Source organism: Saimiri boliviensis, chromosome 7, assembly GCF_048565385.1.
Source record: "Saimiri boliviensis isolate mSaiBol1 chromosome 7, mSaiBol1.pri, whole genome shotgun sequence".
Taxonomy (NCBI): Eukaryota; Metazoa; Chordata; class Mammalia; order Primates; family Cebidae; genus Saimiri; species Saimiri boliviensis.
Window position 1 is genome coordinate 24,708,200 of NC_133455.1, and position 23,655 is coordinate 24,731,854.

The 23,655-nt window shown below is 39.5% G+C and overlaps 1 protein-coding gene across 2 annotated transcripts in view; it reads left to right on the forward strand.

The window, feature by feature from the left end:
* The window catches only part of SART3 (spliceosome associated factor 3, U4/U6 recycling protein), a 39,935-nt gene that overhangs the window by 3,604 nt on the left and 12,676 nt on the right, over positions 1–23,655 (forward strand). Inside the window, exons 2-12 of one of the 2 annotated variants that reach the window (XM_074402280.1) lie at positions 8,176–8,302; positions 9,667–9,771; positions 12,385–12,569; positions 13,180–13,285; positions 14,570–14,694; positions 18,696–18,851; positions 19,888–20,026; positions 20,498–20,605; positions 21,307–21,384; positions 21,516–21,574; positions 22,604–22,713. In XM_074402280.1, the coding sequence (XP_074258381.1) occupies positions 8,176–8,302; positions 9,667–9,771; positions 12,385–12,569; positions 13,180–13,285; positions 14,570–14,694; positions 18,696–18,851; positions 19,888–20,026; positions 20,498–20,605; positions 21,307–21,384; positions 21,516–21,574; positions 22,604–22,713 (1,298 nt within the window). The remainder of the gene's footprint in view (positions 1–8,175; positions 8,303–9,666; positions 9,772–12,384; positions 12,570–13,179; positions 13,286–14,569; positions 14,695–18,695; positions 18,852–19,887; positions 20,027–20,497; positions 20,606–21,306; positions 21,385–21,515; positions 21,575–22,603; positions 22,714–23,655) is intronic. The other variant, XM_039471550.2, reaches the window with a different exon arrangement.

Genomic DNA, 23,655 nt, shown 5'->3' on the forward strand with positions numbered 1-23,655 from the left:
TCGTGTGAACCCTGGAGGCGGAGGTTGCAGTGAACTGAGATTGAACCACTGCACTCCAGCCTGGGCTATAGCATGAGACTCTGTCTCAAAAAAATAAATAAAATAAAATAGACATCATTAATGATGTTCTGAGACCAGAATAGACCAGCGTATGTACTCATTTGTCAGTATGGATTGAACCATGTGGAAATAGCTCTTTTAAGTGCATTTCAGTATGTATTTAATATATATACTTTGAGAGTATTTGTCCATTTATAGTATCTTCATTATTTTAAGCCTTGAAGGCATTACATTAGCGACTTTTATACCTTTTTTTTCTGCTGATGTACACATGGTATTCACGTGAGGGGCACTTGAATACATAGGTATTTCTGGCGCTGATTAGTAAGTGCTCTCCCACTTGTATTCTTGCTCCAGTTCAGAATGGTGATATGGCAGGGAGAGCCTTGAATATTCTTTAATGAAGAAAATATATCCTTCTCAAACTTCTGAAACATCCCAAACTGCTGTTATTTTGTGTGACACATTTGACAGGTGATTTTGAAACATTAGTGTGTCATGGTAGCTCATTTAAGAGCCAGAGCTTTAGCCCAGCTCTTTGATGGTGCAAGTGACGAAACGGAACAAGTAGGGATTAGAACACTTGTGTCCTCATCTGGTCCAGTGCTTTTCAACCTATCGTGTAAACAAGGGATGGGTTCAGCTTGTCAAGTTTTGTGAATCATGAACAGGAGAACATTGCTAAAAGTCTTAAGATTTAGAAATTAGCAATCATGTTCATATCTGTAATTGATTATTATCTTTTGGCATGTCATTTGATAAATACAAAGCCGTTCACGTCATGTGCCAGAGTTTCTCACCCGGTACAGTGACTCAACGCCTGTAATCCTAGCACTTTTGGAGGCTGAGGCATGATGATCCCTTGAGCCCAGGAGTTTGAGACCAGCCTGGGCAAGATGGTGAGACCTCGTTTTTACAAAAAATGAATTTTAAAAAATTAGCAGGGTGTGATGGCATGCGCTTGTAGTAGCAGCTACTCAAGAGGCTGAGGCAGGAGGATCACTTGATGTCAGGAATTTGAGGTGGCAGTGATTTGTGATTGTGCCCCTGCACTCCAGTCTAGGTAAGAGTGATCCTCCTGTCTTAAAAATAAAAAAATAAAAAAAATAAAAAAGAGTTTCTCAAAGTCACTATTTTTCAAGCTAGGGATCACAGTCATAGGTCATGAATTCATTTTAGTTGGTACAGCGAGTGCCACTTGAGCCATGATGGTTTTCAACTGCAGTGGTCTGTTTTGAGGTCTTTCTTCAGTTTGTCTATCCTGTGCCAGTTCCACTGATTAACTTGCTGCTAAAGCTTGCCATCTGATAAGACATCCTCCTACCTGATTTTTTTTCTTTCCCTATAGGATGTGTTTTGGCTCTTTCTAAATTTTAGAATTATTTTAGAAAAACCCTGTTGGTTTTCATATTTAAAGTGCATTAAATTTATGGATTATTTAGGGAAGAATTGAAGGAGAACTTTGTTGTAATGATTCTTCTAACCCAGAATATGCATATAACTCCATATGTCTAGGTATTTAATATTCTTTCTTTGAGACACGGTCTTGCTGTGTCACCCAGGCTGGAGTGCAGTGGCATGATCTCAGCACAATGCAACCTCCGCCTGCTGGGCTCAAGCAATCCTATCACCTCAGCCTCTCGAGTAGCTGGGACCACAGGCATGTGCCACCATGCTCAGCTAATTTTTATAACTTTTGTAGAGACAAGGTTTTGCTGTGTTGTCCAGGCTGGTCTCGAGCTCCTAGACTCAAGTGATCTACCCACCTCCACCTCCCAGAGTGCTGGGATTACAGCTGTGAGCCACCGCCCCTGGCCAAGTCTTTAATATCTTTCAATCAGGTTTAAAAACATACAGGTCTCACACATCTATTGTTAGATGTATTTCTAACAATATATCTGTGTTTGATGTTTATGCTGTCCTATTTAGAATTACATTTTAAAGCATACTGGTTTATGAAAATTAATTTTTTTTTTTGAGACGGAGTTTCGCTCTTGTTACCCAGGCTGGAGTGCAATGGCGCGATCTCGGCTCACCACAACCTCTGCCTCCTGGTTTCAGGCAATTCTCCTGCCTCAGCCTCCTGAGTAGCTGGGATTACAGGCACACGCCACCATGCCCAGCTAATTTTTTGTATTTTTAGTAGAGACGGGGTTTCACCATGTTGACCAGGATGGTCTCGATCTCTTGACCTCGTGATCCACCCGCCTCGGCCTCCCAAAGTGCTGGGATTACAGGCTTGAGCCACCGCGCCCGGCCGAAAATTAATTTTTTTATTGTAAAAAACATACTGTTAAATTTGCTATCTTATTCTTAAGTGTACAGTTCAGTTCATTCTGAAGCATATCTCCAAACTTTTCATTTGCATATATGTAACTCTGTACCCATTAAACAGCTCCCTTCTTCCTTCCCAATGCCCTGCTAACTACCATTGTAATTTTCTGTCTCTATGATTTTGACTAGATACTTAATATAAGTGGAATCATACAGTATTTGTTTCTTTGTATGTAATTGATTTTTATACATTGCTCTTATTGCTTGTCATCTTACTAATCTTGTTTATTATTTCTAAATGATTTGTTTGTAGATGAGTTCTGGTTTACTATATAGTGATATCATCACAATTACGGTTCTCATCCTTTTCTCTCTTCATATCCATTTCTTTTCCTTGTCTCATTGTTCCAACCCCAGACCTCCAGTACAGGATTAAATAGAATGTGATACTGGGAAGCTTTTTGTATATTTTAAAAGGAATGTTAATATATTACCATTAGGAGTCATATTTATTATACGTTTTTAAAATCAAGTTAAGGTTAAGGAAGTGCTTTTCTATTTCTAGTTTGCTAATCCTTTTTTTTTTCTTCTTTTTTTTGAGATAGAGTCTTGCTCTTGTTGCCCAGGCTGTAGGGCAATGGCACGATCTTGGCTCACTACAGTCTCCGCCTCCCGGGTTCAAGGGATTCTCCTGCCTCAGCCTCCTGAATAGCTGGAATTACAGGCACCTGCCATCATGCTTGGCTAATTTTTTAATTTTTAGTAGAGATGGGGTTTCATCATGTTGGCCAGGCTGGTCTTGAACTCCTGACCTCATAATTGGCCTCCCAGAGTGCTGGGATTAAAGGCGTGAGCCACCACACCCCGCCAATTTGCTAATTCTTAATTTCGAATCACGAATGGGATGTTTTAATCAAGTGCTTTTTCTTCATTGAGATAATCATACGGTTTTTTCCTCAAATCTGATGGTGGAAAAGTTATGCTAGATGATTTTATAATGTAAAAACACCCTTACATTCCTAGGATAGACCGAGTTTGGTCCTTATATATTGTTCTCTTTATACATTTTTAAATTTAATATTTTATTTAGGATTTTTGTGTTAGTGCTCTTGAATGAGACTGACCTGTAATTTATTGAATTTTGTGTGCCAGGTAGGTAAAGAATCTAACCATGTCAAGGCATAAGACATACAAGGTACTTATTTTATGGAGACTTTAGGTGATGATGGAAATAAGCAAGATGATGAGATAGAAAACAGCTTGCAGCAGGTGGGGGGCTCCTTAAGAAAGAGTAGCTTTTGGGGGGCCCCTCTGAGGAAGTGAAGTTTATACCTGAAGCATGAGGAGTGGCCAGGCAGGGAGAAGGGAGAGATCCTTCTGGGCTGAAGGAGCAGCAGGTGCCCAGCCCTGAGGTTGGAGAGATGTTGGAATATTTGAGTTACATGAAGCTGGATGCCGTGTTGAGAGGCGGGTTGGAGAGATGAGCCTAGCATGCTGGGATTGCACATGAGGCAAGGATTTGCACGTTGTTGCTAGGAGAGTGGGAAGCCATGGAAGGTTTTTACTATTATAATTAGTAAAGATAATGGGTTCTTGTTTAAAATCTAAACACATGAACAAAACCCTGCAATCCTTCATATTTGTGTTCTGTGAATGGTGGTTCCTTCTCCCCACTCCATTTAAAGGTTCACTGGGTATTTCATTGTTAAATTTTTATTCTAAAGTTCAAGTAATCATATTCATTGGCTATCTTTCTGTATTTTAATGAAATAGCTAGTACTTGGAGTATTAGGGTATGTTGTCAGATGCTAAAGTGTGATTTGAATGAAGTATAGGTAATCATTTATCTCTGGAGAGGGAAATATTCCTAAAATGTGGCAGAGTAGATACTAATGAAGTCTTGGTGTACAGATTTGAGTTATCGCTATAATCCCAATTTGCAGAAAAGTTTTTTAAAAAATTAAACTTTTATTTTGAGATAATTTTAGATTTCCATACACTTATAAAAAATAATACAGAGATTTTTATGTACTTTTTACCCAGTTTCCCTCAATGGTAAAACTTTGCAAAACTGTAATATGATATATAATAACAACCTGGATATTGACATTGATATGGTCAAGATACAGATCAATTCTGTCACTGTAAGGAACCTTGCTGGTACGCTGAACATTTTCTCCTGTGCTAACATTTTGTGGTTTTATATTTACATTTTGCATTTAAGTCTCTGATCCAATTTTGAGTTATTTCTGTAAGGTGTGAAGTTTAGGTCAGGGTGTATTTGTTTTGCTTATGGATATCTAATTGCTCCAGCATCATTTTTTGGAAGGGCCTTTTTTTCCTCCGTTGCATTGCTTTTGTCAGAAATTATTTGGGCATGTTTGTTTGGGTCTGTTACTGGGTTCTGTTCTCTTCATTCATCTATGTGTCTTTCTGCCATTTTCACACTGCCTTGATCATTGTAGCTATATTGTAGGTTTTAGTATCAATCAGGTAGAGTGACTTCTCCCACTTTATTCATTTTCAAGATCCTTTTTAGCTATTCTAGGGTCTCTGTCATCCCATATACATTTTAGAATAAGCTTGTCTATGTCTAGGAAAAACCTCATTGTTGGGATTTTAATTGGAGTTTCATTAAGCCTGTAAGTCAGTTTAGGGATAATTTACTTCTTGACTATGGTGAGTCTTGAATCCAGGAACATGAAATGTCTATTTTTTTAGGTCTTTGATTTCTTTCCTTAGGAGTTTGTCGTTTTCTTTCTTTTTTTTTTTTTCAGTTTGTCATTTTCAGCATACAGATTCTATAAACGTTTTAAGTTTACATATAATTATTTAGGTTTTTTGGAGTAGTTGTAAATCGTGTTATGTTTTTAAATTTGGTTTCCACATGTGGTTTCCACATGTTTATTGTTTTTTTTTTTTTTTTTTTTTTTTTGTATGTTTATTTTGTATTCTGTGACCTTGCTCAGTTCACTATTTTTGGAGTTTTTTAAAATTGGTTCCTTAGGATTGTCTACTTAGCCATATCATCTACAAATCAAGATAGTTTTATTTCTTTCTGAGCTGTATAACTTTTATTTCTTTTCCTTGTCTTGTTGAACAGGCTAGAACTTCTAGGACTTTGTTGGAAAAGTGGTGAGAGCAGACAGCCTTGCCTCGTTCCTGATTTTAGGATGAAACCATTCTATCTTTTACCTTTAAGAATGAGGTTATGTTAACCCTATATCCCAACTTATGGGATAGATTTTTTATAGATGCTCTTTATCAGGTTGAGGTTGTTTGCCTCTGTTCCTAACTTGCTGAGCGTTATTACCGTGAATGGTTGTTGGATTTTTGTCCCATGCATTTTCTGCATCTGTTGATATGGTGAGTTTTCTTCTTTAGCTTTTTGATTCAGTGGATTACAATAATTGATTTTCAAATATTGAATTAGCCTTGTATACCTGGAATAAATCTCACTTGGTCATGGTATATAGTTCTTCTTATACACTGATTTGCTGCAATTTCATTTTCATTTACTTCTTTGTACTTTTAAATTTTCCTGGAGACTTCCTTTTTGACCTATAGATTATTTAGAAGTGTATTGCTTAATGTCCAACTGTTCAGAGATTTTCTTAGGGTTAATAGTTTCAAATTTGATTCCACTGTGGTCAGAAAACATACTCTGTATGGTTTCATATCTCTTAAATTGTTGAGGTTTGTTTTATGGCCAAGGATATGGCTTCAGTGACTGTTCCATAAGTACTTGAGAAAAATGTGTATTCTGTAGTGTTGGGTGGGTTGTTCTGTATATATAAATTAGATCATATTCATTGACGGTGTTGTTGAGTTCTTCTATACCCCTGTTTAGTTTTTTAAAAAAAATTAAAAATTTTTCTTTCTTTTTAAAAACTTAAAATTTGTAAAATTTTCTTTTGTCTTTTCTAATTTTCTTTTTCTTTTATTCATCTTGTTTTTGACCAGATTCATCACGTTCAAGTGTCTAGTAGTTTTGTCAGTTGCTGAAAAGGGAGGTGTTAAAGTTCCCAAATATAATTGCTGCTGTGTCTCTTTTTCAGCTCTGCAATAATTTTTGCTTAATGAATTTTGAAGCACCGTTTAGTTCCTACACATTTAGGATTGTTACGTCTTCCTGGTAGATTGATCCATTTATCATTATGTGTCATTATATAATATAATACTTTTTATCTCTAGTAATTTTCTTTGCTCTGAAGTCTGTGTTATGTGATACTAATATATCCACTTAAGGTTTTAAATTCATGCTTGCATGTTGTCTTTTTCTGTCCTTTTCCTTCCGACCAGGTTACCTGTGTCTTTGAATTTGAAGTACTTGCTGTATAGTTGGGTTGTGTTTTTATCCACTTTGCCATTATCTACCTTTTAATTAGTATATATGCACCATTTACATTTAAGGCAATTGTTGCTTTATTCGGACCAAAGCCTGCCATTTTATTATTTTCTGTTTGTTTTCTGTTTTTCCTTTGTTGCCTTCCTCTGGATTATTTGAATATTTTTTAGATTTTCATCTTGATTTATTTAAAATGATTTTTTAATGTAATTGTTTTGAATAGTTTTTCTCAATATACAGATTTGACTTACATGGTATTAGTGTTTTACCATTTGAGTGAAGTGTGGCAATCTTCCATTTTAGTTCTCTTTCCATCTCCATGTTTAAATACTATTGTGCTGGGTATCATTTGTTTCATCACATAAGATTTAGAAACTGCTCATGAGGAGAGGAGGATTATCTGTCATAGTTCCAATGTTTCTGCTCTTCCTGATGTTTATCCTTTTTGATCCTCTAGGATTCCTTCTTTTAATTTTCTGTTCAAAGAACTTCCTTTAACTATTCAAGGGTAGGTCTGCTAGTGACCATTTTAGTTTTTCTTTGTCTCATATATGGTAACTTAAAAAAGTAATTGTAGTTTGAAAAGTTTCAAATGTAGAAATAAAACTTTATGTACCTATCACTCATCATCAACAGATAGCAACCTGCTGCCATTCTTGTTTCTCTAATAGGGATTTAGGGATTTCCTTTTTTTTTTTTTTTTTGAGATGAGGTCTTGTTCTGTCACCCAGGCCTAGAATGCAGTGACATGATCTTGGCTCAGTCTCCCAGGCTCAGGTGATCCACTTCAGCCTCTGGAGTAGCTGGAACTGCAGGTGCATGCCACCATGTCTGCTAATTTTTTGTATTTTTGGTAGACAGGGTTTTACTATGTTGTCCAGGCTGGTCTCGAACTCCTGAGCTCAAGCAATCCACCTGCCTTGGCCCCACAAAGTGCTGGGATCACAGACGTGAGTCACCGCAACTGGCCTCCATCTTTTTTATTTAGCAAAATAAAAGAGGTCTTACAGTGTACCTCACATGTGCTAAAGGACGTTATGAAATTACCTTTATTTTTCTTAGTTTTTTTTTAAAGACCAGTGTAATAATAGAAATTATCTTTTTAAGTCCTTCGAAGACTCAGTATGAGCTAGAAACTAGTAGTATCCTCATTTTATAGATGAGGAAATAGAGGCTTTGGAAAGTAAATAACTTGCCTAAGGTCACATACTTTTTATTTGTTTGATTAGAATGTCTCTTTACTTCCAAGAGAACCCGAGTGTCTTCTAACAGGAACTGTAACAGATTTGAGGGAGCTTTATGTTTGTTACAAAAGCCTCTTTTATTGTTTTGTCTTCTTTCTGTGGGTACATGTTGGGTTGCTATTTCAGTGGTTTTCTCAGAGAGCACATTTGTTTTTTTGTGGTAGGTGTGTGTATAGTCACCAGTAGTGACAAAAGCTAAGTTACTTGATGATGGCATTTTAAGTTTCAACTTGTTTCTTTTCCTGTTAGTTGTCTATCAATGTCTATGACTACAACTGCCACGTGGACCTGATCAGGCTGCTCCGGCTGGAAGGGGAGCTTACCAAGGTGAGGATGGCTCGCCAGAAGATGAGTGAGATCTTTCCCTTGACTGAAGGTAAGCTTCAGCAGTCAGGCTGCTTTTAGAAACAGAAACGAGGAGTGTACATTTTTTCAGTGCTGAAAATGGGACGTGATCCTTGGAGAAAGCCTGGAACATACAGTCTAGTGGAAAGAAGACAACTCATCAGTTAGCTATTTTTAGTTTGTTATTTTGTAGTTTTTTGCAAAATGTAGTTATGATCATATAAAATGGATTTTGAATTCTGATTTCTTTATTCTAACGTTATGGTAAACATTTGTAATGTACTTAAACTTGACTCCCATTTCTCTATTTCCCATTCCAGTATTTATTTAGTTAACCCATTCTCTTGAAACCAGAAAATTGTAAATATATTTAAACTTTTACAGACAGTTTATCTAAATGTTTCATACCTTAATTGTTTCACAATAGTTGGGCATTTAGGTTATTTCTATTTATTTGCTTATTAGAAACATGATTATACTGAACAACTTCATGAATATTCATAAGTGATCTTTTGGGCAATACTTAGAACACTTTGGTCCTAGATCCCATTCTGCTCCTTTTTCCTTCTGTAAGGCATAACTGCCGAGGGTACATGCTGGAATCAGATGACTCAGATTCATTCCTGGCTACATCTTAAGCAAATTAGGTAAACATTGTAAGACTTGGTTTTTCTAGCAGTAAAATGAAGGCAACAGTGGTTTCTGCCTTGTAATGTATGACAGACTAGGATGAGCTAGTCTGCATATAACACTTAACACGTGCCTGGCGTGTTGTAATTCTTAGATGTCATTATTATAGGTGTTACTATCACCAACCTTACAGGATTACGATAAAGACTGAATGAGAAAAGTGATTTGCAAAATATAAATTGCCTGATAGGTAGAGAATATTATGATTTTAGTGATTTCATCTTACTTGGAAGCATAAAACCTGCTATGTGCTTGGTTCAGGTTTTTTGTTTTGTTTTGTTTTGAGATAGAGTCTTGCTCTCTCACCGGGCTGGAGTGCAGTGGCAAAATCTCGGCTCACAACCTCCAACTCCCTGGTTCAAGCGATTCTCCTCCCTCAGCCTCCTGAATAGTTGGGATTACAGGCATGTGCCACCACACCCAGCTAATTTTTGTATTTTTGGTAGAGACAGGGTTTTACCATGTTGGCCAGGATGGTCTTGATCTCCTGACCTGGTGATCCGCTCACCTTGTCCTCCCAAAATGCTGAGATTACAGATGTGAGCCACCGAGTCCAGCCTGTTGAGGTTTTAAGAAGTGAATTTCTGGAAACAATGCCAGGTCGTGTAAGATGGATGAAACATTTGTGTGCTGATGTCTCTTGGTAAAGTCCCTGCTCCCAGCCTACCCTTTGGTGTTAATGCAGGAGGTACTGTTGTCTTGTAGAGCTCTGGCTGGAGTGGCTGCACGACGAGATCAGCATGGCCCAGGACGGCCTGGACAGAGAACACGTGTATGACCTCTTTGAGAAAGCGGTGAAGGATTACATTTGTAAGTTCCCATGGACTTTTAGGCTACCTGGCAATGTTGGGTAGATCAGTCTGCTGCTGAGGACTGTATTATGAGATGTTGTTACCCAGAAAAGGGAATTTGGTCTCACAATTAGCAAGATTTAAGTCTCACAATTAGCAGTTGGTCTCACAATTAGCAAGATTTAAGTTCAGTCGTCTTATCATTGTCTTTGGTCTTTAATTGAGGAAGTTTGGTTTTAAAATAAAAGTGGGAGAAACACTTGTAGTGAGGGAATGAATACATTCACACTCAGGATTTATTGGCAGTGAGAACTTAATGTGGTATTTCCAGGCGATCTTTTATACATTAAATAGGTTTTTAGAGGTTTTGGACAGGGTGCTTTAAAAAAAAAAAAGATGAAAACATTAAAAGAAACCCTTTTTGTTTTGAAGCAACTATAGAGTCCTAGGAAGTTGCAGAAATAGTACAGAGAAGTCTTGTGTACTCACTTCACCCAGTTTCCTCCAATATCTTGTTTCTGTAGTACAGAATCAAAACCAGGAAATTGACCTTGGAACAATGGGAGAAAGACATTTTATTACATGTGTAGATTCATTTAACCACTGCTGCAATCCCGATACAGACCTGTTCTGTCCCCACAGAGACCTTTGCCTGCTAGTATTGACATCTTACCAGTGCAAGTGAAGTATACAAGACTCATCTCCCTTTAAGTCCCCTCTATATAGTATAATTGTTTTAAATATTTTTTGTACATGAATTGGGGACCACATCAGACAATGCTATGGACAAAATGCTTTTAAAAAGCATTTTAAAGTTGCGCATGGTGGCTCACGCCTGTAATCCCAGAACTTTGGGAGACCAAGGCTGGGGGATCACTTGAGGTCAGGATTTCAAGACCAGCCTGGCCAACATGGCAAAACCCTGTCTCTGATAAAAATACAAAAATTAGCCAGGCATGGTGGCACGTGCCTGTAATCTCAGCTACTGGGGAGACTCAGGCAGGAGAATTGCTTGAACCCGGGAGGCGGAGCTTGCAGTGAGCTGAAGTTGTGCCACTACACTCCAGCCTGGGCAACGGAGCAAGAATGTATCTCAAAGAAAAGCATTTTAAGGCCAGGCATGGTGGCTTATGCCTGTAATCCCAGCAGTTTGGGAGGCTGAGGCAGGTGGATCACTTGAGCCCAGGAGTTTGAAATCAGCCTGCCCAACGTGGTGAAACCCCATCTCTACTAAAAACACAGTTAGCCAGGCGTGGTGGTATGCTCCTGTAATCCCAACTACTCAGGTGGCTGAGGTATGAGAATTGCTTGAACCCAGGAGGCAGAGGTTGCAGTGAGCGGAGATTGTGTTATTGTACTCCAGCCGGGGTGACAAAGTGAGACTCTGTCTCAAAATAAAAAAAGAGGCATTTAAAAAATTTCCCCTTTCAGATTTCACATCCTCTTCCTTGTTGACTTCCCACTGGGAGCATTCTCCTTTATGAGAAGCATTGATGCTTACCAGATAGACTGTTCTGAGATAGGGAATTTTTTGTGTATCTTTACAAGCCAAGAAGAATTTAAACTTTTTTGTTTATAATCTGAATAATAAAAATAAGAGGTGTTTTATGAATATAAAATGATACTAAAAATGTTTTTTTTTTTTTTGAGACAGAGTTTTCGCTCTTGTTACCCAGGCTGGAGTGCAGTGGTGTCATCTCGGCTCACCACAACCTCCGCCTCCCTGGGTTCAAGCAATTCTCCTGCCTCAGCCTCCCGAGTAGCTGGGACTGCAGGCGCGTGCCACCATGCCAAGCTAATTTTTGTATTTTTAGTAGAGACGGGGTTTCACCATGTTGACCAGGATGGTCTCAATCTCTTGGTCTTGTGATCTGCCTGCCTCGGTCTCCCAAAGTGCTGGGATTATAGGCGTGAGCCACTGCACTTGGCCTTTTTTTTTTTTTGAGATGGAGTCTTGCTCTGTCACCCAGGCTGGAGTACAGTGGCATGATCTTGGCTCATTGTAACCTCTGCCTCCTGGGTTCAAGCAATTCTCTTGCCTCGGCCTCCTGATTAGCTGGGACTACAAGTGCCCACCACCACGCCTGGCTAATTTTTGTATTTTTAGTAGAGATGGGGTTTTACCATATTGGCCAGGCTGCTCTCAAATTCCTGAACTCATGAACTACCTCCCTTGGCCTCCCAAAGTTCTGGGATTATAGGCGTGACACACTGCGCCCGGCCAAATGTGTTTTTAAAAGCTATACATGTTCCTCTGTTCTGTGGCCCATGAGTCTTCTTTTAGAATCACTGATCGTTTTAGCAGCTCCTGGTGTTGCCATGATTTCTGAGGATCCTGTTAACCCACTTCTTGCTCTCTCATAGCCGTTGTTAATAGCACTGGTTATCTTTTTCTGAGGGTCTGTGGTCTTCTCCAGACTGTAATTTTCTTGGTCCTTTATGGTCATCTCTGCTGTTAGCCTTCACTGTCATTTAGTGCTGCTGTATGAGTACTTTTTTTTTTCTTGTCCTATTCCTCTCAAGCAATAGCACAATGAGGACTTTTTTTGTAGGCATATTTCTTTTGTTACGTATCAGTTTTGATATTTGGGTATTTTATATCCCAAACTAATTGAACACTTCTTATTTTTAGGTCCTAACATTTGGCTAGAGTACGGCCAGTACTCAGTCGGTGGGATTGGTCAGAAAGGTGGCCTTGAGAAAGTTCGCTCTGTGTTTGAAAGGGCTCTCTCGTCTGTCGGTTTACATATGACTAAAGGACTTGCTCTCTGGGAGGCTTACCGAGAGTTTGAAAGTGCTATCGTGGAAGCTGCTCGGGTGAGTACTTGTGCTTGTCTCTGAATGAGCCAGGGCTGTCTTTGTGAGTCTCCTTGGAAAGATTATTTTGAAATACATGTCCAAGATGAATCTTGCAGCACATATAGTCAACAAAATGATCTTTGCTAATCCCTTAGTGGGTGGGTGATAGATAACCTTTTTTTGTACTGTTTCTGGCATTTGGTGTAATACCTATGAAAGAAGTCATACAAATTTTTTTAACTTGAACTGAAATTTGTTGAGATATTTTTTGAAGTTGAAAGAACCAGAGTTGGCCATGTGCGGTGGCTTATGATTATAATCCCAGCACTTTGGGAGGCTGACACGAGAGGATCACTTGAATTCAGGAGTGCAGGACCAGCCTGGGCAATATAGTGAGACCCTATCTCTACAAAAAAGTAAAATATTAGTCGGATGTGATGGTGTATGCCTGTGGTCCTAGCTACTCAGGACTCTGAGGTGGGAGGATTGCTTGAACCTGGGGTGTGAGACTGTAGTGAGCTGTGATCACACCGCCACAATTCAGCTGGGGTGATAGTGAAAATCCATCTCAAAAGAAAAACAAAGAAAGAACCACAGTTTGTCATTTACTACTAATTTGCTTCTTTAGCCCGTAGCTGGCTTCCTTTCCCCTTTTGACCGGGAACAAACCTTTGATTCACAGCTTGAGAAAGTCCACAGTCTCTTCCGGCGACAGTTGGCGATCCCACTCTATGGTAAGAGAAACTGACATGTCAACAGCCAGCCCTTTATGGTTTTTAAAATGCTTTGGGATACGACATGTAATTAGACCTTTCCCACCATCCTGTGAGGCAGGTAGAGCTGGTGTTCTTATTCTCCTTGGACGTTGTCTCTCTGGATGAGGTCCTTGGTAAAACCATCTTGAATGTTAATGCTTAAGAGGGTTATGAGGGTCAGAGGCAGGACTGGAAGCCAGACTCCCTGACTCCCAGGTGAGAGCGCTTTTCTCCTTTGAGACCTGGTTGAAGAGGCAGAGATAGGGTCTCTGAAAGGAATAGTGAGTGACACCAGTATTTTTTTGGGGAAACTTTATTGAACAAGAGTTCCATTATGATCATTTTCTCTTAACAAGTAACCTCTTCCATAACAGCAGGAATTTTACATGGGTTTAGATCATTCATCTATGGGAAGGATTTGGTTCAGAGGTACAGTTGATTGGAAGTACTCATAAATGAGTTTCTTGGGGTTTGGTAAAGAGTTTCATTTGGTAAATACATTTTGGCATTCCAAGCCTTTGAGTCTTTGAAGCTGTGCGTGTGTGCGTGCTGAGAGGATTTTTCTGAGTATGGGCGAAGTTTGGCATGGCCGTCTTGTTTGATCCCTAGGCAGAGGCCTGTATCGTACATACTCAGAACTTCTGGGCAACTTTACTGGAGCCCAGGTGTTATTTCTCTTCATGGTTTATTGGATTTGATTTAACAAGTTATAAAGTAGCTCTAATCAGATGGTTGGGTGTTAGGCAGAAAAGACTAGAGCTGAGCCAGCTTGCAGATTTCACTTCACATACCGGGATGAAACAGCCTAGCATAGTGATGAGAGTGTGAACTTGAGCCAGACTGCCTGGGTTTACAGCCTTGCTCTACCATTAACTGTAGACAAGCAACTGAACCCTCTGCTTCATTTTCCTCCACTGCAAAATGAGAATCACTGTAGACTCTACCTTGTAGAGGGGAGATAACTGAATGAGTTAATGGATGTGAAGTGTTAGAACATAGGCAACAATAGGTAAGTGTTGTTAAATTGTTGCTAATAGTGTCATTGACTGATTAATTAGCTGGGAGGACTGCCTGGGACATTGTGTTGAGACAGATTCTACAGACAGGTTTGGGCTCAGCAGAAATCAGAATTTGATCAGTAAGAGCTGCCGTGGCCACAGATTTGGGAGGGGTTAGTGGCACCTGAGTCTCATGGCTTAATCTGTGTTTGGGTTGATGAAGCCCAATGGCAAGACCCACGGGGCTGAATCTATCTTTCAATAGATATGGAGGCCACATTTGCAGAGTACGAAGAATGGTCAGAAGACCCAGTACCAGACTCAGTAATTCAGAACTATAACAAAGCACTACAGCAGTTGGAGAAATATAAACCCTATGAAGAAACACTGGTAAGTGTTGGCGGCTTTTATAGTAAACGTCTTTCTACAAACCTTTCCCTGATGGATAGTTGCAAGTTAACAGTATCTTTTAAAATTTGTTTTATTGTGAAATATATAGAGTGTATAAATGTATACATACAGTTTACATACTAATAATAAAGTGAACATCCATGTACCTACCACCCAGGTTAAGAAATAGAACATTGCCAGTACCTTAGAAGTCTCCTATGTGCCCCTCTCCGATTGCCTCCTCCTCCCTCTCCCGAGAGGTAATCACTTTCCTGACTTTTGTGATAATCATTCCCTTGCTTTTCTTTATAGTTTTACAAGCTGTGAATGAATCCTTAATTAATATATTGTTTAATTTTGCTTGCTTTTGAACTTTTGTATAATAGAACCGTGCTGTATATTTTATTTTCATTGAACAATTGCTTTTGGGTTTTACTCATGTTGCTAAGTATGGTTCTTGTTCATTTGTTTTCACTGCTGTAAACTTACCTGTGTACTGCAGTTTATTTATCTATGTTGCTGGATAATTGGGTCATTTCCAGATTTTTGCTAGGAGGAGGAGCAGCTGCCACTTAAACATTCTTGTGTGTATCTCTTTGTACACATGAAAAAGAGTTTCTCTAGAATATGTACTTAGGAATGACATTGCTGGATCATAGAGTGATATTAAAGTGTTTCCCAGGTTACCAGTTTACACTGCCATGAGCAGTATCTGAGAGTTCTCATTGCTTGTGCCAATCTTGGATATTAAATATACTTAAATTTTACCTAATTTGATGAATGTGAAATTGTAGTGTTAATTTGCATTTCTCTAATTACTGATGGAGTTGAGCATCTTTTCATGTTTATTAGCCCTTCAAATTTTTGTGTGTGCTAAAGTTTTCAGGCTGGGCACAGTGGCTTATGCCTATAATCTAGGCACATCGGGAGGCCAAGGTGGGAGGATTACTGGAGCCCAGGAGTTTGAGATCAGCTTGGGCAATGTAGTGCAACCCTGTCTCTACCAAAAAAAAAAATAAAAAAAAATAAAAAAAAATTAGTCAGGCTTGGTGGCATGTGTCTGTAGTTCCAGCTACTCCAGAGGGCTAAGGTAGGAGGATTGTTTGAGCCTAGGAGGTCAAGGCTGCCACTGCATTCCAGCCTGAGTAACAAAGCAAAGCCCTGGTTCTTAAAAAAAAAAGTCTTTGACCCATTTCCCTTTTGTTGCTTAAAAAAAAAAAGTCTTTGATCCATATCTTTTTTCTAATTGATTTGTGGGAGTGCTGAGTCTTAAGTCTTGTTTTAGGCTGTATGTCTTACAGATTTTGTCTTCAGTTTGTTGCTTTTCTCTTCTCTTCTCTTTTTTCTTTTTTTTGAGATGTTTCACTCTTTCACCTAGGCTGGAGTGAAGTGGTGTGATCTTGGCTCACTGCAACCTCCACTGCCTAGGTTCAAGCGATTCTCCTGCCTCAGCCTCCTGAGTAGCTGGGATTATAGGCGCCTGCCACCACACCCAGTTAACTTTTGTATTTTTAGTAGCGTCGGGGTGGCTGGTCTCAAATGCCTGACCTCAGGTGATCTACCTGCCTTGGCCTCCCAAAGTGCTGAGATTACAGGCGTGAGTCAGCGTAGGGCCCATCTCACTTTTTTTTAAACAGTGTCTTTTGAGGAACAGTTCTTAGTGATAAATCCAGTTAGATTAAAATTCTTTCCCTGGTGGTTGTGTATATTTTAAAATCTCCCCTTCTCAATTTTCTTCTAAAAGTTTTGTAGTTTTCTATTTCATGTTCAGGTCCTCATTCACTTGGAATTGATTTTTGTGTATGGTATGAGACCAGGTCTGGTTTTATTTTTTCCATATGGAGAACCAGTTGTTTTAGTACTGAGCATGATAATTTCTTCCTCCCCTCACGGATGGGCAGTGCCACATCTGTCATAGATTAGCTGTCCATTTATGTGTGGGTCTTTCTTCTGGATTTTCTGGTCTGTCCCACTGGCTTACGTTAGGCTGTTGTAATGATGAGAGTTACAATGTTTTGCTCTTGGATAGGGCAAGTCCCATCCACCTTGTTCCTCTTCAGAGAGTTTTGGCTTTTTTTTTTGGGGGGGTGGGGGGGCCTTCAGTGCTTCCATTGGATTTAGAATCAGCTTTTCTAGTTATATTCTTAAACTCTTTTTTTTTCTCCCCCCCAATCTTTTTTTTTTTTTTTAATTGGAATTACATTGAACCTGCAGATCAGTTTGGGAAAGAATTTACATCTTCCAGTCTGTGAACTTAGTATAGGTTTCCGCTACTTAGATCTTGTCTTTCTGGTGGGGCACTGTGGCTCATGCTTGTAGTTCCAGCACTTTGGGAGGCCAAGGTGGGATGATTGCCTGAGATCAGGAGTTTGAGACCAGCCTGGTCAACATGGTGAAACCCCATCTCTACTAAAAATGGAAAAAATTAGCCGGGTGTGGTGGTGGGTGCTTGTAATCCCAGCTACTCTGGAGGCTAAGGCTGGAGAATCGATTGAACCCGGGAGGCAGAGGTTGCAGTGAGCCCAGATCACGCTACTGTACTCCAGGCTGGGCAACAAGAGTGAAACTCTGTCTCAAAAAAAAAAAAAAAAATGATCTTTAACACTTGACCTTTAGAGTCCCCTGCATGGGAGATTTACTGGTAACAGATTTTCTGTATTTGAAAAGGTATTTGTTTCCCTTCTTGAAAATTATTTTCTTAGGCTATAGAATTCTAGACCAACAGCAACAATGAAAGAATTCTAGACAGTATGTTCTGAAAGAATTCTAGACAGTATGTTCTGAAAGAATTCTAGACAGATAGTATGTTCTTTCAGCAATTGATTGTATCTTTCTGTCTTCTGATGTCTGTTGTTGCTGTTGAGAAGTCAGCGGTTTGTGTAAATCTTGCTTCTTCAGAGGTAGCCACTGTTTTTTCTCTGACTGCTTTTAAGATCTCTTTGTTGTGGTTTCCTATCCTCTAATTTCATATACAGTAGGTCCATGTATGGACTGGCCTGAGGTTTTTTTGGGCTTCTTGGCTCTATTTGTTCTTTCTTGACCAACAATAGGATTGTGGAAATCAACTTCTTATTACATGTCAAGCCAGCAAAAGCTTAACCTTTACTTAGCTTGCCACCTTCACTTAGATTTTGTCCTTAGTCCTTAATATTCCTTGTTTCTTTGCCAGTTTGTGGATAACTTTTAAGAAGGCATTATATTTAATTTAGCAGTTTTAGTTGTTTTGAATGGCACAGTGTGTCTGGGTAACTAATTGTTCATCATTACTGGAAACGGAGGCTCTGAAACATCCTTTTTCCACATACAGAGCCTGTGTGTTCTCTTACTCTCCTGCACTCCTCCCTTTCTTTTTCATGTATAGATGACTTGCATGTACCTGTGTTTCACAAAGCGTCAATCATTCAATTATGTCATGGCCATCAGCAAAATGTGGCTGAAGAGAAAACATGTCGAATAAGAAGATTTTTTTCGAAAAAGAATTGATTGTGTGTCTTTGGATCAGTAAGCATTCAGCACAGCTGCCTCCATCTTCTTCTGCATTTACCTACATTCTTTCAGGAACTAACATTTGGAATAAGAAACCTGAAATAGCACCAGGCACTAAATTTTTCTACTTTGATTGTATTAACTCTACTTAGTAGCCTAAGAACATGATTTCTGGTTTGGAAGGGTGGTTAACAGTGGTCACTGGCAAAGGTGACCTCTTTCACTCAGTTCCTGATTGATGGGCCACTTAAATTCCCTGTGGTCTAGGAATGGATTTAGAAAAGTGTTTTTGGAGCCTTTGTCATGACTGCCATGAACTGGCACTTTGAGCCAGATGAGAAGACTTTCGTTCTGCTCGAGAAGTTGTAGAGCCCGTAGTGTATTGGCTCTGAGTAAGGATTTGGTGATTCTTAGCTACTGTAGCCAACTTTGCCAAAATTTATTTTATTTGCAGATGTGTTGTGGTTCCTGTCACTAACTAAATTCAACTTTAACATAATTTTCCTGTACTCCAGTTGCAAGCAGAGGCACCAAGGCTGGCAGAATATCAAGCATATATTGATTTTGAGATGAAAATTGGCGATCCTGCTCGCATTCAATTGATCTTTGAGCGCGCCCTGGTTGAGAACTGCCTTGTCCCAGACTTATGGATCCGTTACAGTCAGTACCTAGTAAGATAACTGTTTTAATTTCATTTTATTTTTGCCAATTTAGAATCTACTTAGAGAAAATCTGTAAGAGTGCCAGGAGTTTGTTGCATATGGCCCTGCTCTTGCTTTTCCTCCTCTTTGCGAACTCATTTAGAAAGTTTTAGCGTTTCAAGTTATTTTTAAATTGGTCACTAACTGTAAGTAAAATTTGCATATATTCTAACTATGTTGAGGACTTACAACAAATTGATATTTTTTCTTTGAACTTTTTATTATGGAAAAAATGTAAACATATAAAAGTAGACAGATCAGTAAAATGAAACTTCCTGTACCCCTCACCCAGCTTCAAAAGTTATTACCAATTATAGCTTTAGTTTACTTTCATCTGTTGTCTCGCCTGCTTGCCCCTTCTGTGTTAATCTAAGCAAATCCAGAAATGATATTTCATTGGTAAATATTTCAGTATGTATATACAAAATATTTCAGTGTGTGTGTATATAAGCATCCAAATGAAGTATATCCAGTAGGATTGGCTGATGTCTCTTAAGGCAGTGTTAACCTGTAGGTTGCTCCTCTCTCTCTCTTCTCCCCCACTCTCCCTAGTGATTTTTTTTTTTTCTTAAGAAACGAGGTCACAAGAGTTGTTTATAAGGACATTTCTTTTTTTTGAGATGGAATTTTGCTCTTGTTACCGAGGCTGGAGTGCAATGGCGCGATCTCGGCTCACCGCAACCTCCGCCTCCTGGGTTCAGGCAATTCTCCTGCCTCAGCCTCCTGAGTAGCTGGGACTACAGGCACGCACCACCATGCCCAGCTGATTTTTTGTATTTTTAGTAGAGACAGGGTTTCACCATGTTGACCAGGATGGTCTCGATCTCTTGACCTCGTAATCCACCCGCCTTGGCCTCCCAAAGTGCTGGGATTACAGGTGTGAGCCACTGAACCTGGCTGTATAAGGACATTTCTTTTGTCATTTGTTGTGCTGGCAGTGTCTTGTTGATTGATGAATTCTTGACAACAAAATTTAATTTCCTAACTCTGGAATTCTTTATCGTAGGACCGGCAGCTGAAAGTAAAGGATTTGGTTTTGTCTGTACATAACCGTGCTGTTAGAAACTGCCCCTGGACAGTTGCCTTGTGGAGTCGGTACCTCCTGGCCATGGAGAGACATGGAGTTGATCATCAAGTAATTTCTGGTGCGGATGTTTTTGTGGGAGAACTTCTAAGCTATTTGTCCCAAGTGAGAAACAGAGACCTGGGACAAAGTCATTAAATCAGTGTTCCCTGGGGTTATCTTTGGGTTATGGAGTGTAGTGACAAAAAGGGCTCTGAGTGAGAGATGAACTGGTTATATTTGTGGCTTCTTAGAGCTTTTTAACATGCTAATATTCATTGCATTTCCTAAGAAGTTGTAGTCTTTTTCTCCAAACTTCCTTGACCTGGAACTCTTCTTGCAGGGCATCTTGTGGAAGAAGTTTTTTCTAGAACACAGTCTGTAGAGTGCTGTAGCAACTTCTTTCCTAAACTTTCCTGTCTAGCTCATTTCTTTCTGTTACATCTATTAGTCTTTAAAGTCATGTAGTCTTTTATAGTCAGTCGAATGTAGTAACTTTTTATTAGCTTCCATTTGAATTGGTAACAAATCCTGACTTTTTCTCTGACTCCAGTAACCTTTGAGAAAGCTTTGAATGCCGGCTTCATCCAGGCCACTGATTATGTGGAGATTTGGCAGGCATACCTTGATTACCTGAGGAGGAGGGTTGATTTCAAACAAGGTATGTAAGCGCATGTGTTTCACTTCAGAACTGATCACGCTCTTAATACAGCTTTTGGCGAGATGCCCCAGTTCCCCAGATACATTGTAATTGGGCAAATGATGTAGACTAGGCATGGGTGACTTTCCCCCCAGAAATCGTAGCGATTTATATCTTTAACAAGTCATGCTGTGGATTGTAAAGCAAGAGAGTAATGGTCATTACATTTTATGCTGGCTCCTGCCAGTCTTTTTAGTCTTAGCTGTCATTTCTCCCTTCTGGCCTTTTTTATTTATCCTAAATACTTCTTGAAATAAGACTGCTGTGTTTTAGAAAAATCTTTGTACCTCTGTGGGATCCTCTGCCCTCCTATTCCTCAGAAAACAACCAGAAAACCCCTAACTTGTACACTTGTGTCAGCTGTTACCTCATGCAGGTAACCTTTAGCCATTCTGTTTGCCTGTGTCACCCCAGCTGGGGGAGACTCCCTACACACAGCACCCTGTGTTTGCCTTTGTCACCACGCTGTCCATACTCTATTCTAATTTTTTTCTCCCTCACTGTGTGATGAGGGCAGGAATTGGCAATTTTATTTCTGTGTCCCTTGCATGATGCCTGGTTCATAATGGGTCTCCAGACAGTTTCAGCATAGGATAAAAAAACAAGACAAACAATGCCATACTATGTGGTTTCCTAAAGCCTTTTTTTGCTCTTTCCACTAGACTCCAGTAAAGAGCTGGAGGAGTTGAGGGCTGCCTTCGCTCGAGCCTTGGAGTACCTGAAACAGGAGGTGGAAGAGCGTAAGTATGCCCCAGCCTGTGGCTCTGCCCAGTTGTATTTCCTGATCTATACTATTTGCTGGTTGATGTACCTTTTCAGCCAAAGGCTATTTGTCTCTAAGTTTCTAAGTTTACTAATGCTGTTTTTGAAGGTTTCAATGAGAGTGGTGATCCAAGCTGCGTGATCATGCAGAACTGGGCTAGGATTGAGGTAAATGTTTTTGACAAATCTATCACTTTCATCCACCATTGTTTAATAGCATCCTATTAAACCTTAATTAAAATTGAGTCAGAGTCCCAGATAATGGCCTAAGCTCTATAAGGATTTATGTTATTTACCTAGGTAGTAGTCTAGGCTCTACAAGGGTTCATGGTATTTACCTAACTTGACTCATATTTGTAAATATGTTGGTGAAAATATTAGCTCCCAGCTAGAAGTTGTGTAGTAAATGTCTGAATGCCAGGTATTTACTCATTGACATCCGTCTCTGCCTCTTTGCTTCATTGTTGAGAGCACAGTGAGCGGGTACTGTTTGTCAGCACTGTACCACTGCTATGGGAATGAGACAGATACAATTCCTGTGCTAGTAAGACTTCTGTCTAATGTGGAGAACAGATGATTTGACAAGTAATTAGACGATATGATCATTTGAATGTCATTACCGGGTCAGGGACACCAGGGTCAGTAAAACACAAAACCTGCCTTGATCAGCAGGTAGGACTGTAACAATTCTAATCATGTTTTATCCTCTGAGAGAGAGTCAGATGGAAAAGACTAACATTTGTGAGGTAGTTTCTGTATAGGATGCTTAGGTTTTAACCATTTTAAAGATGAGAAAACTGGGAATTACAGTTTAAGTAATTTGCCCAACTTACAATTTGTAAGTATTAGTAGCAGAGTGTGCATTTAATATTAGATCAGTCTTTTTTAACATTGTCTCTCAAATACTTTTAGTTCTGCTTGATAAAAATAAAAAACAAATTACTGTCCAGTAAATACAATGCACTCCCTCTCTCGGTTCTCAGGAAACGTAGGCAGATAAACTTGTCACTGCAGAAAGGCTCAAGTGTTTGGGCTGGGGCTTTTACCACTAGAGGGAGGCCTGGGGAATGCCCAGGGTCATCTGTAACACTGATAGTCATGGGGTGCTTTTTATGTGTGTTGGTTGGAAGTACCTTGTATGACGGGTGTCAATGTCATAAGGTTTAGGCCTCCTAACAGCCTGTTGATGCACTGTAGGCTCGGCTGTGCAATAACATGCAGAAAGCTCGGGAACTCTGGGATAGCATCATGACCAGAGGGAACGCCAAGTACGCCAACATGTGGCTAGAGTATTACAACCTGGAAAGGTAACTGACCTCGGGGAGAGGAGGGAGGCGGTGCTTGTCAGCTATGCCCCTGTCATCACTCCTGGCTGACTCCTACCAGCTTGGGCAAGCTCCTTAGAACTGGGCTGCCTTCTTTCATTCTATCTTTTTCATTAGTGGGTACATTTTTAATGGACAGGGCTAGAGAACCAGACATCGCATTGTGTGCCTGGAACTCTTATAGCCATGCATTTCTTTTCGTTTGCTTTTGTTTTTATTTTTGGGCATGATATTTTATTTGACCTTTTGGAACTATTTATTTTTTATTATAATTGCTTTTATAGAAAAGTAGAAAATACTGAAAAGCTAAGAGAAAAAAACTCAAATTACTGACCCAGTCATAACTGTGCATGACCCATTCTTTGAGACTTTTCTATGCTTAAATTTTTTTGTAATGAAAATGCAGTTAAAGCATACATGTGTTACAAGCCTTTAAAACTTATTCAGATGAAATAAGATATGCCTAACAATATTTATAACATGGGGAAAACATAAAAAAAAGTGACCAACTTTTCAGTTTATCTTGAACATTATACATTGCATAGCATTGCTACATTGCCGTTTATTTTTGAATGTTTTTTCCCTATTTAAAAAACATTGTGTGCCCAAATTAGTCAGAATATTTACACAAATATGTGACAGAAAATGACAGTTTCTTTTCTTTTTTTGGCGTTGGTGGGGAGTCTTGGTCTGTCGCCCAGGCCAGAATGCAATGGTGTGATCTCAGTTGCAACCTCCACCTCCAGGGTTCAAGCGATTCTCCTGCCTCAGCCTTTTGAGTAGCTGGGATTACAGGTGTGGTCCACCACACCTGGCTAATTTTTGTATTTTTTTTTAGTAGAGGCACAGTTTTTACCATGTGGTCATGCTGACCTCAAGTGATCCTCCTGCCTTGGCCACCCAAAGTGTAGGAATTACAGGCGT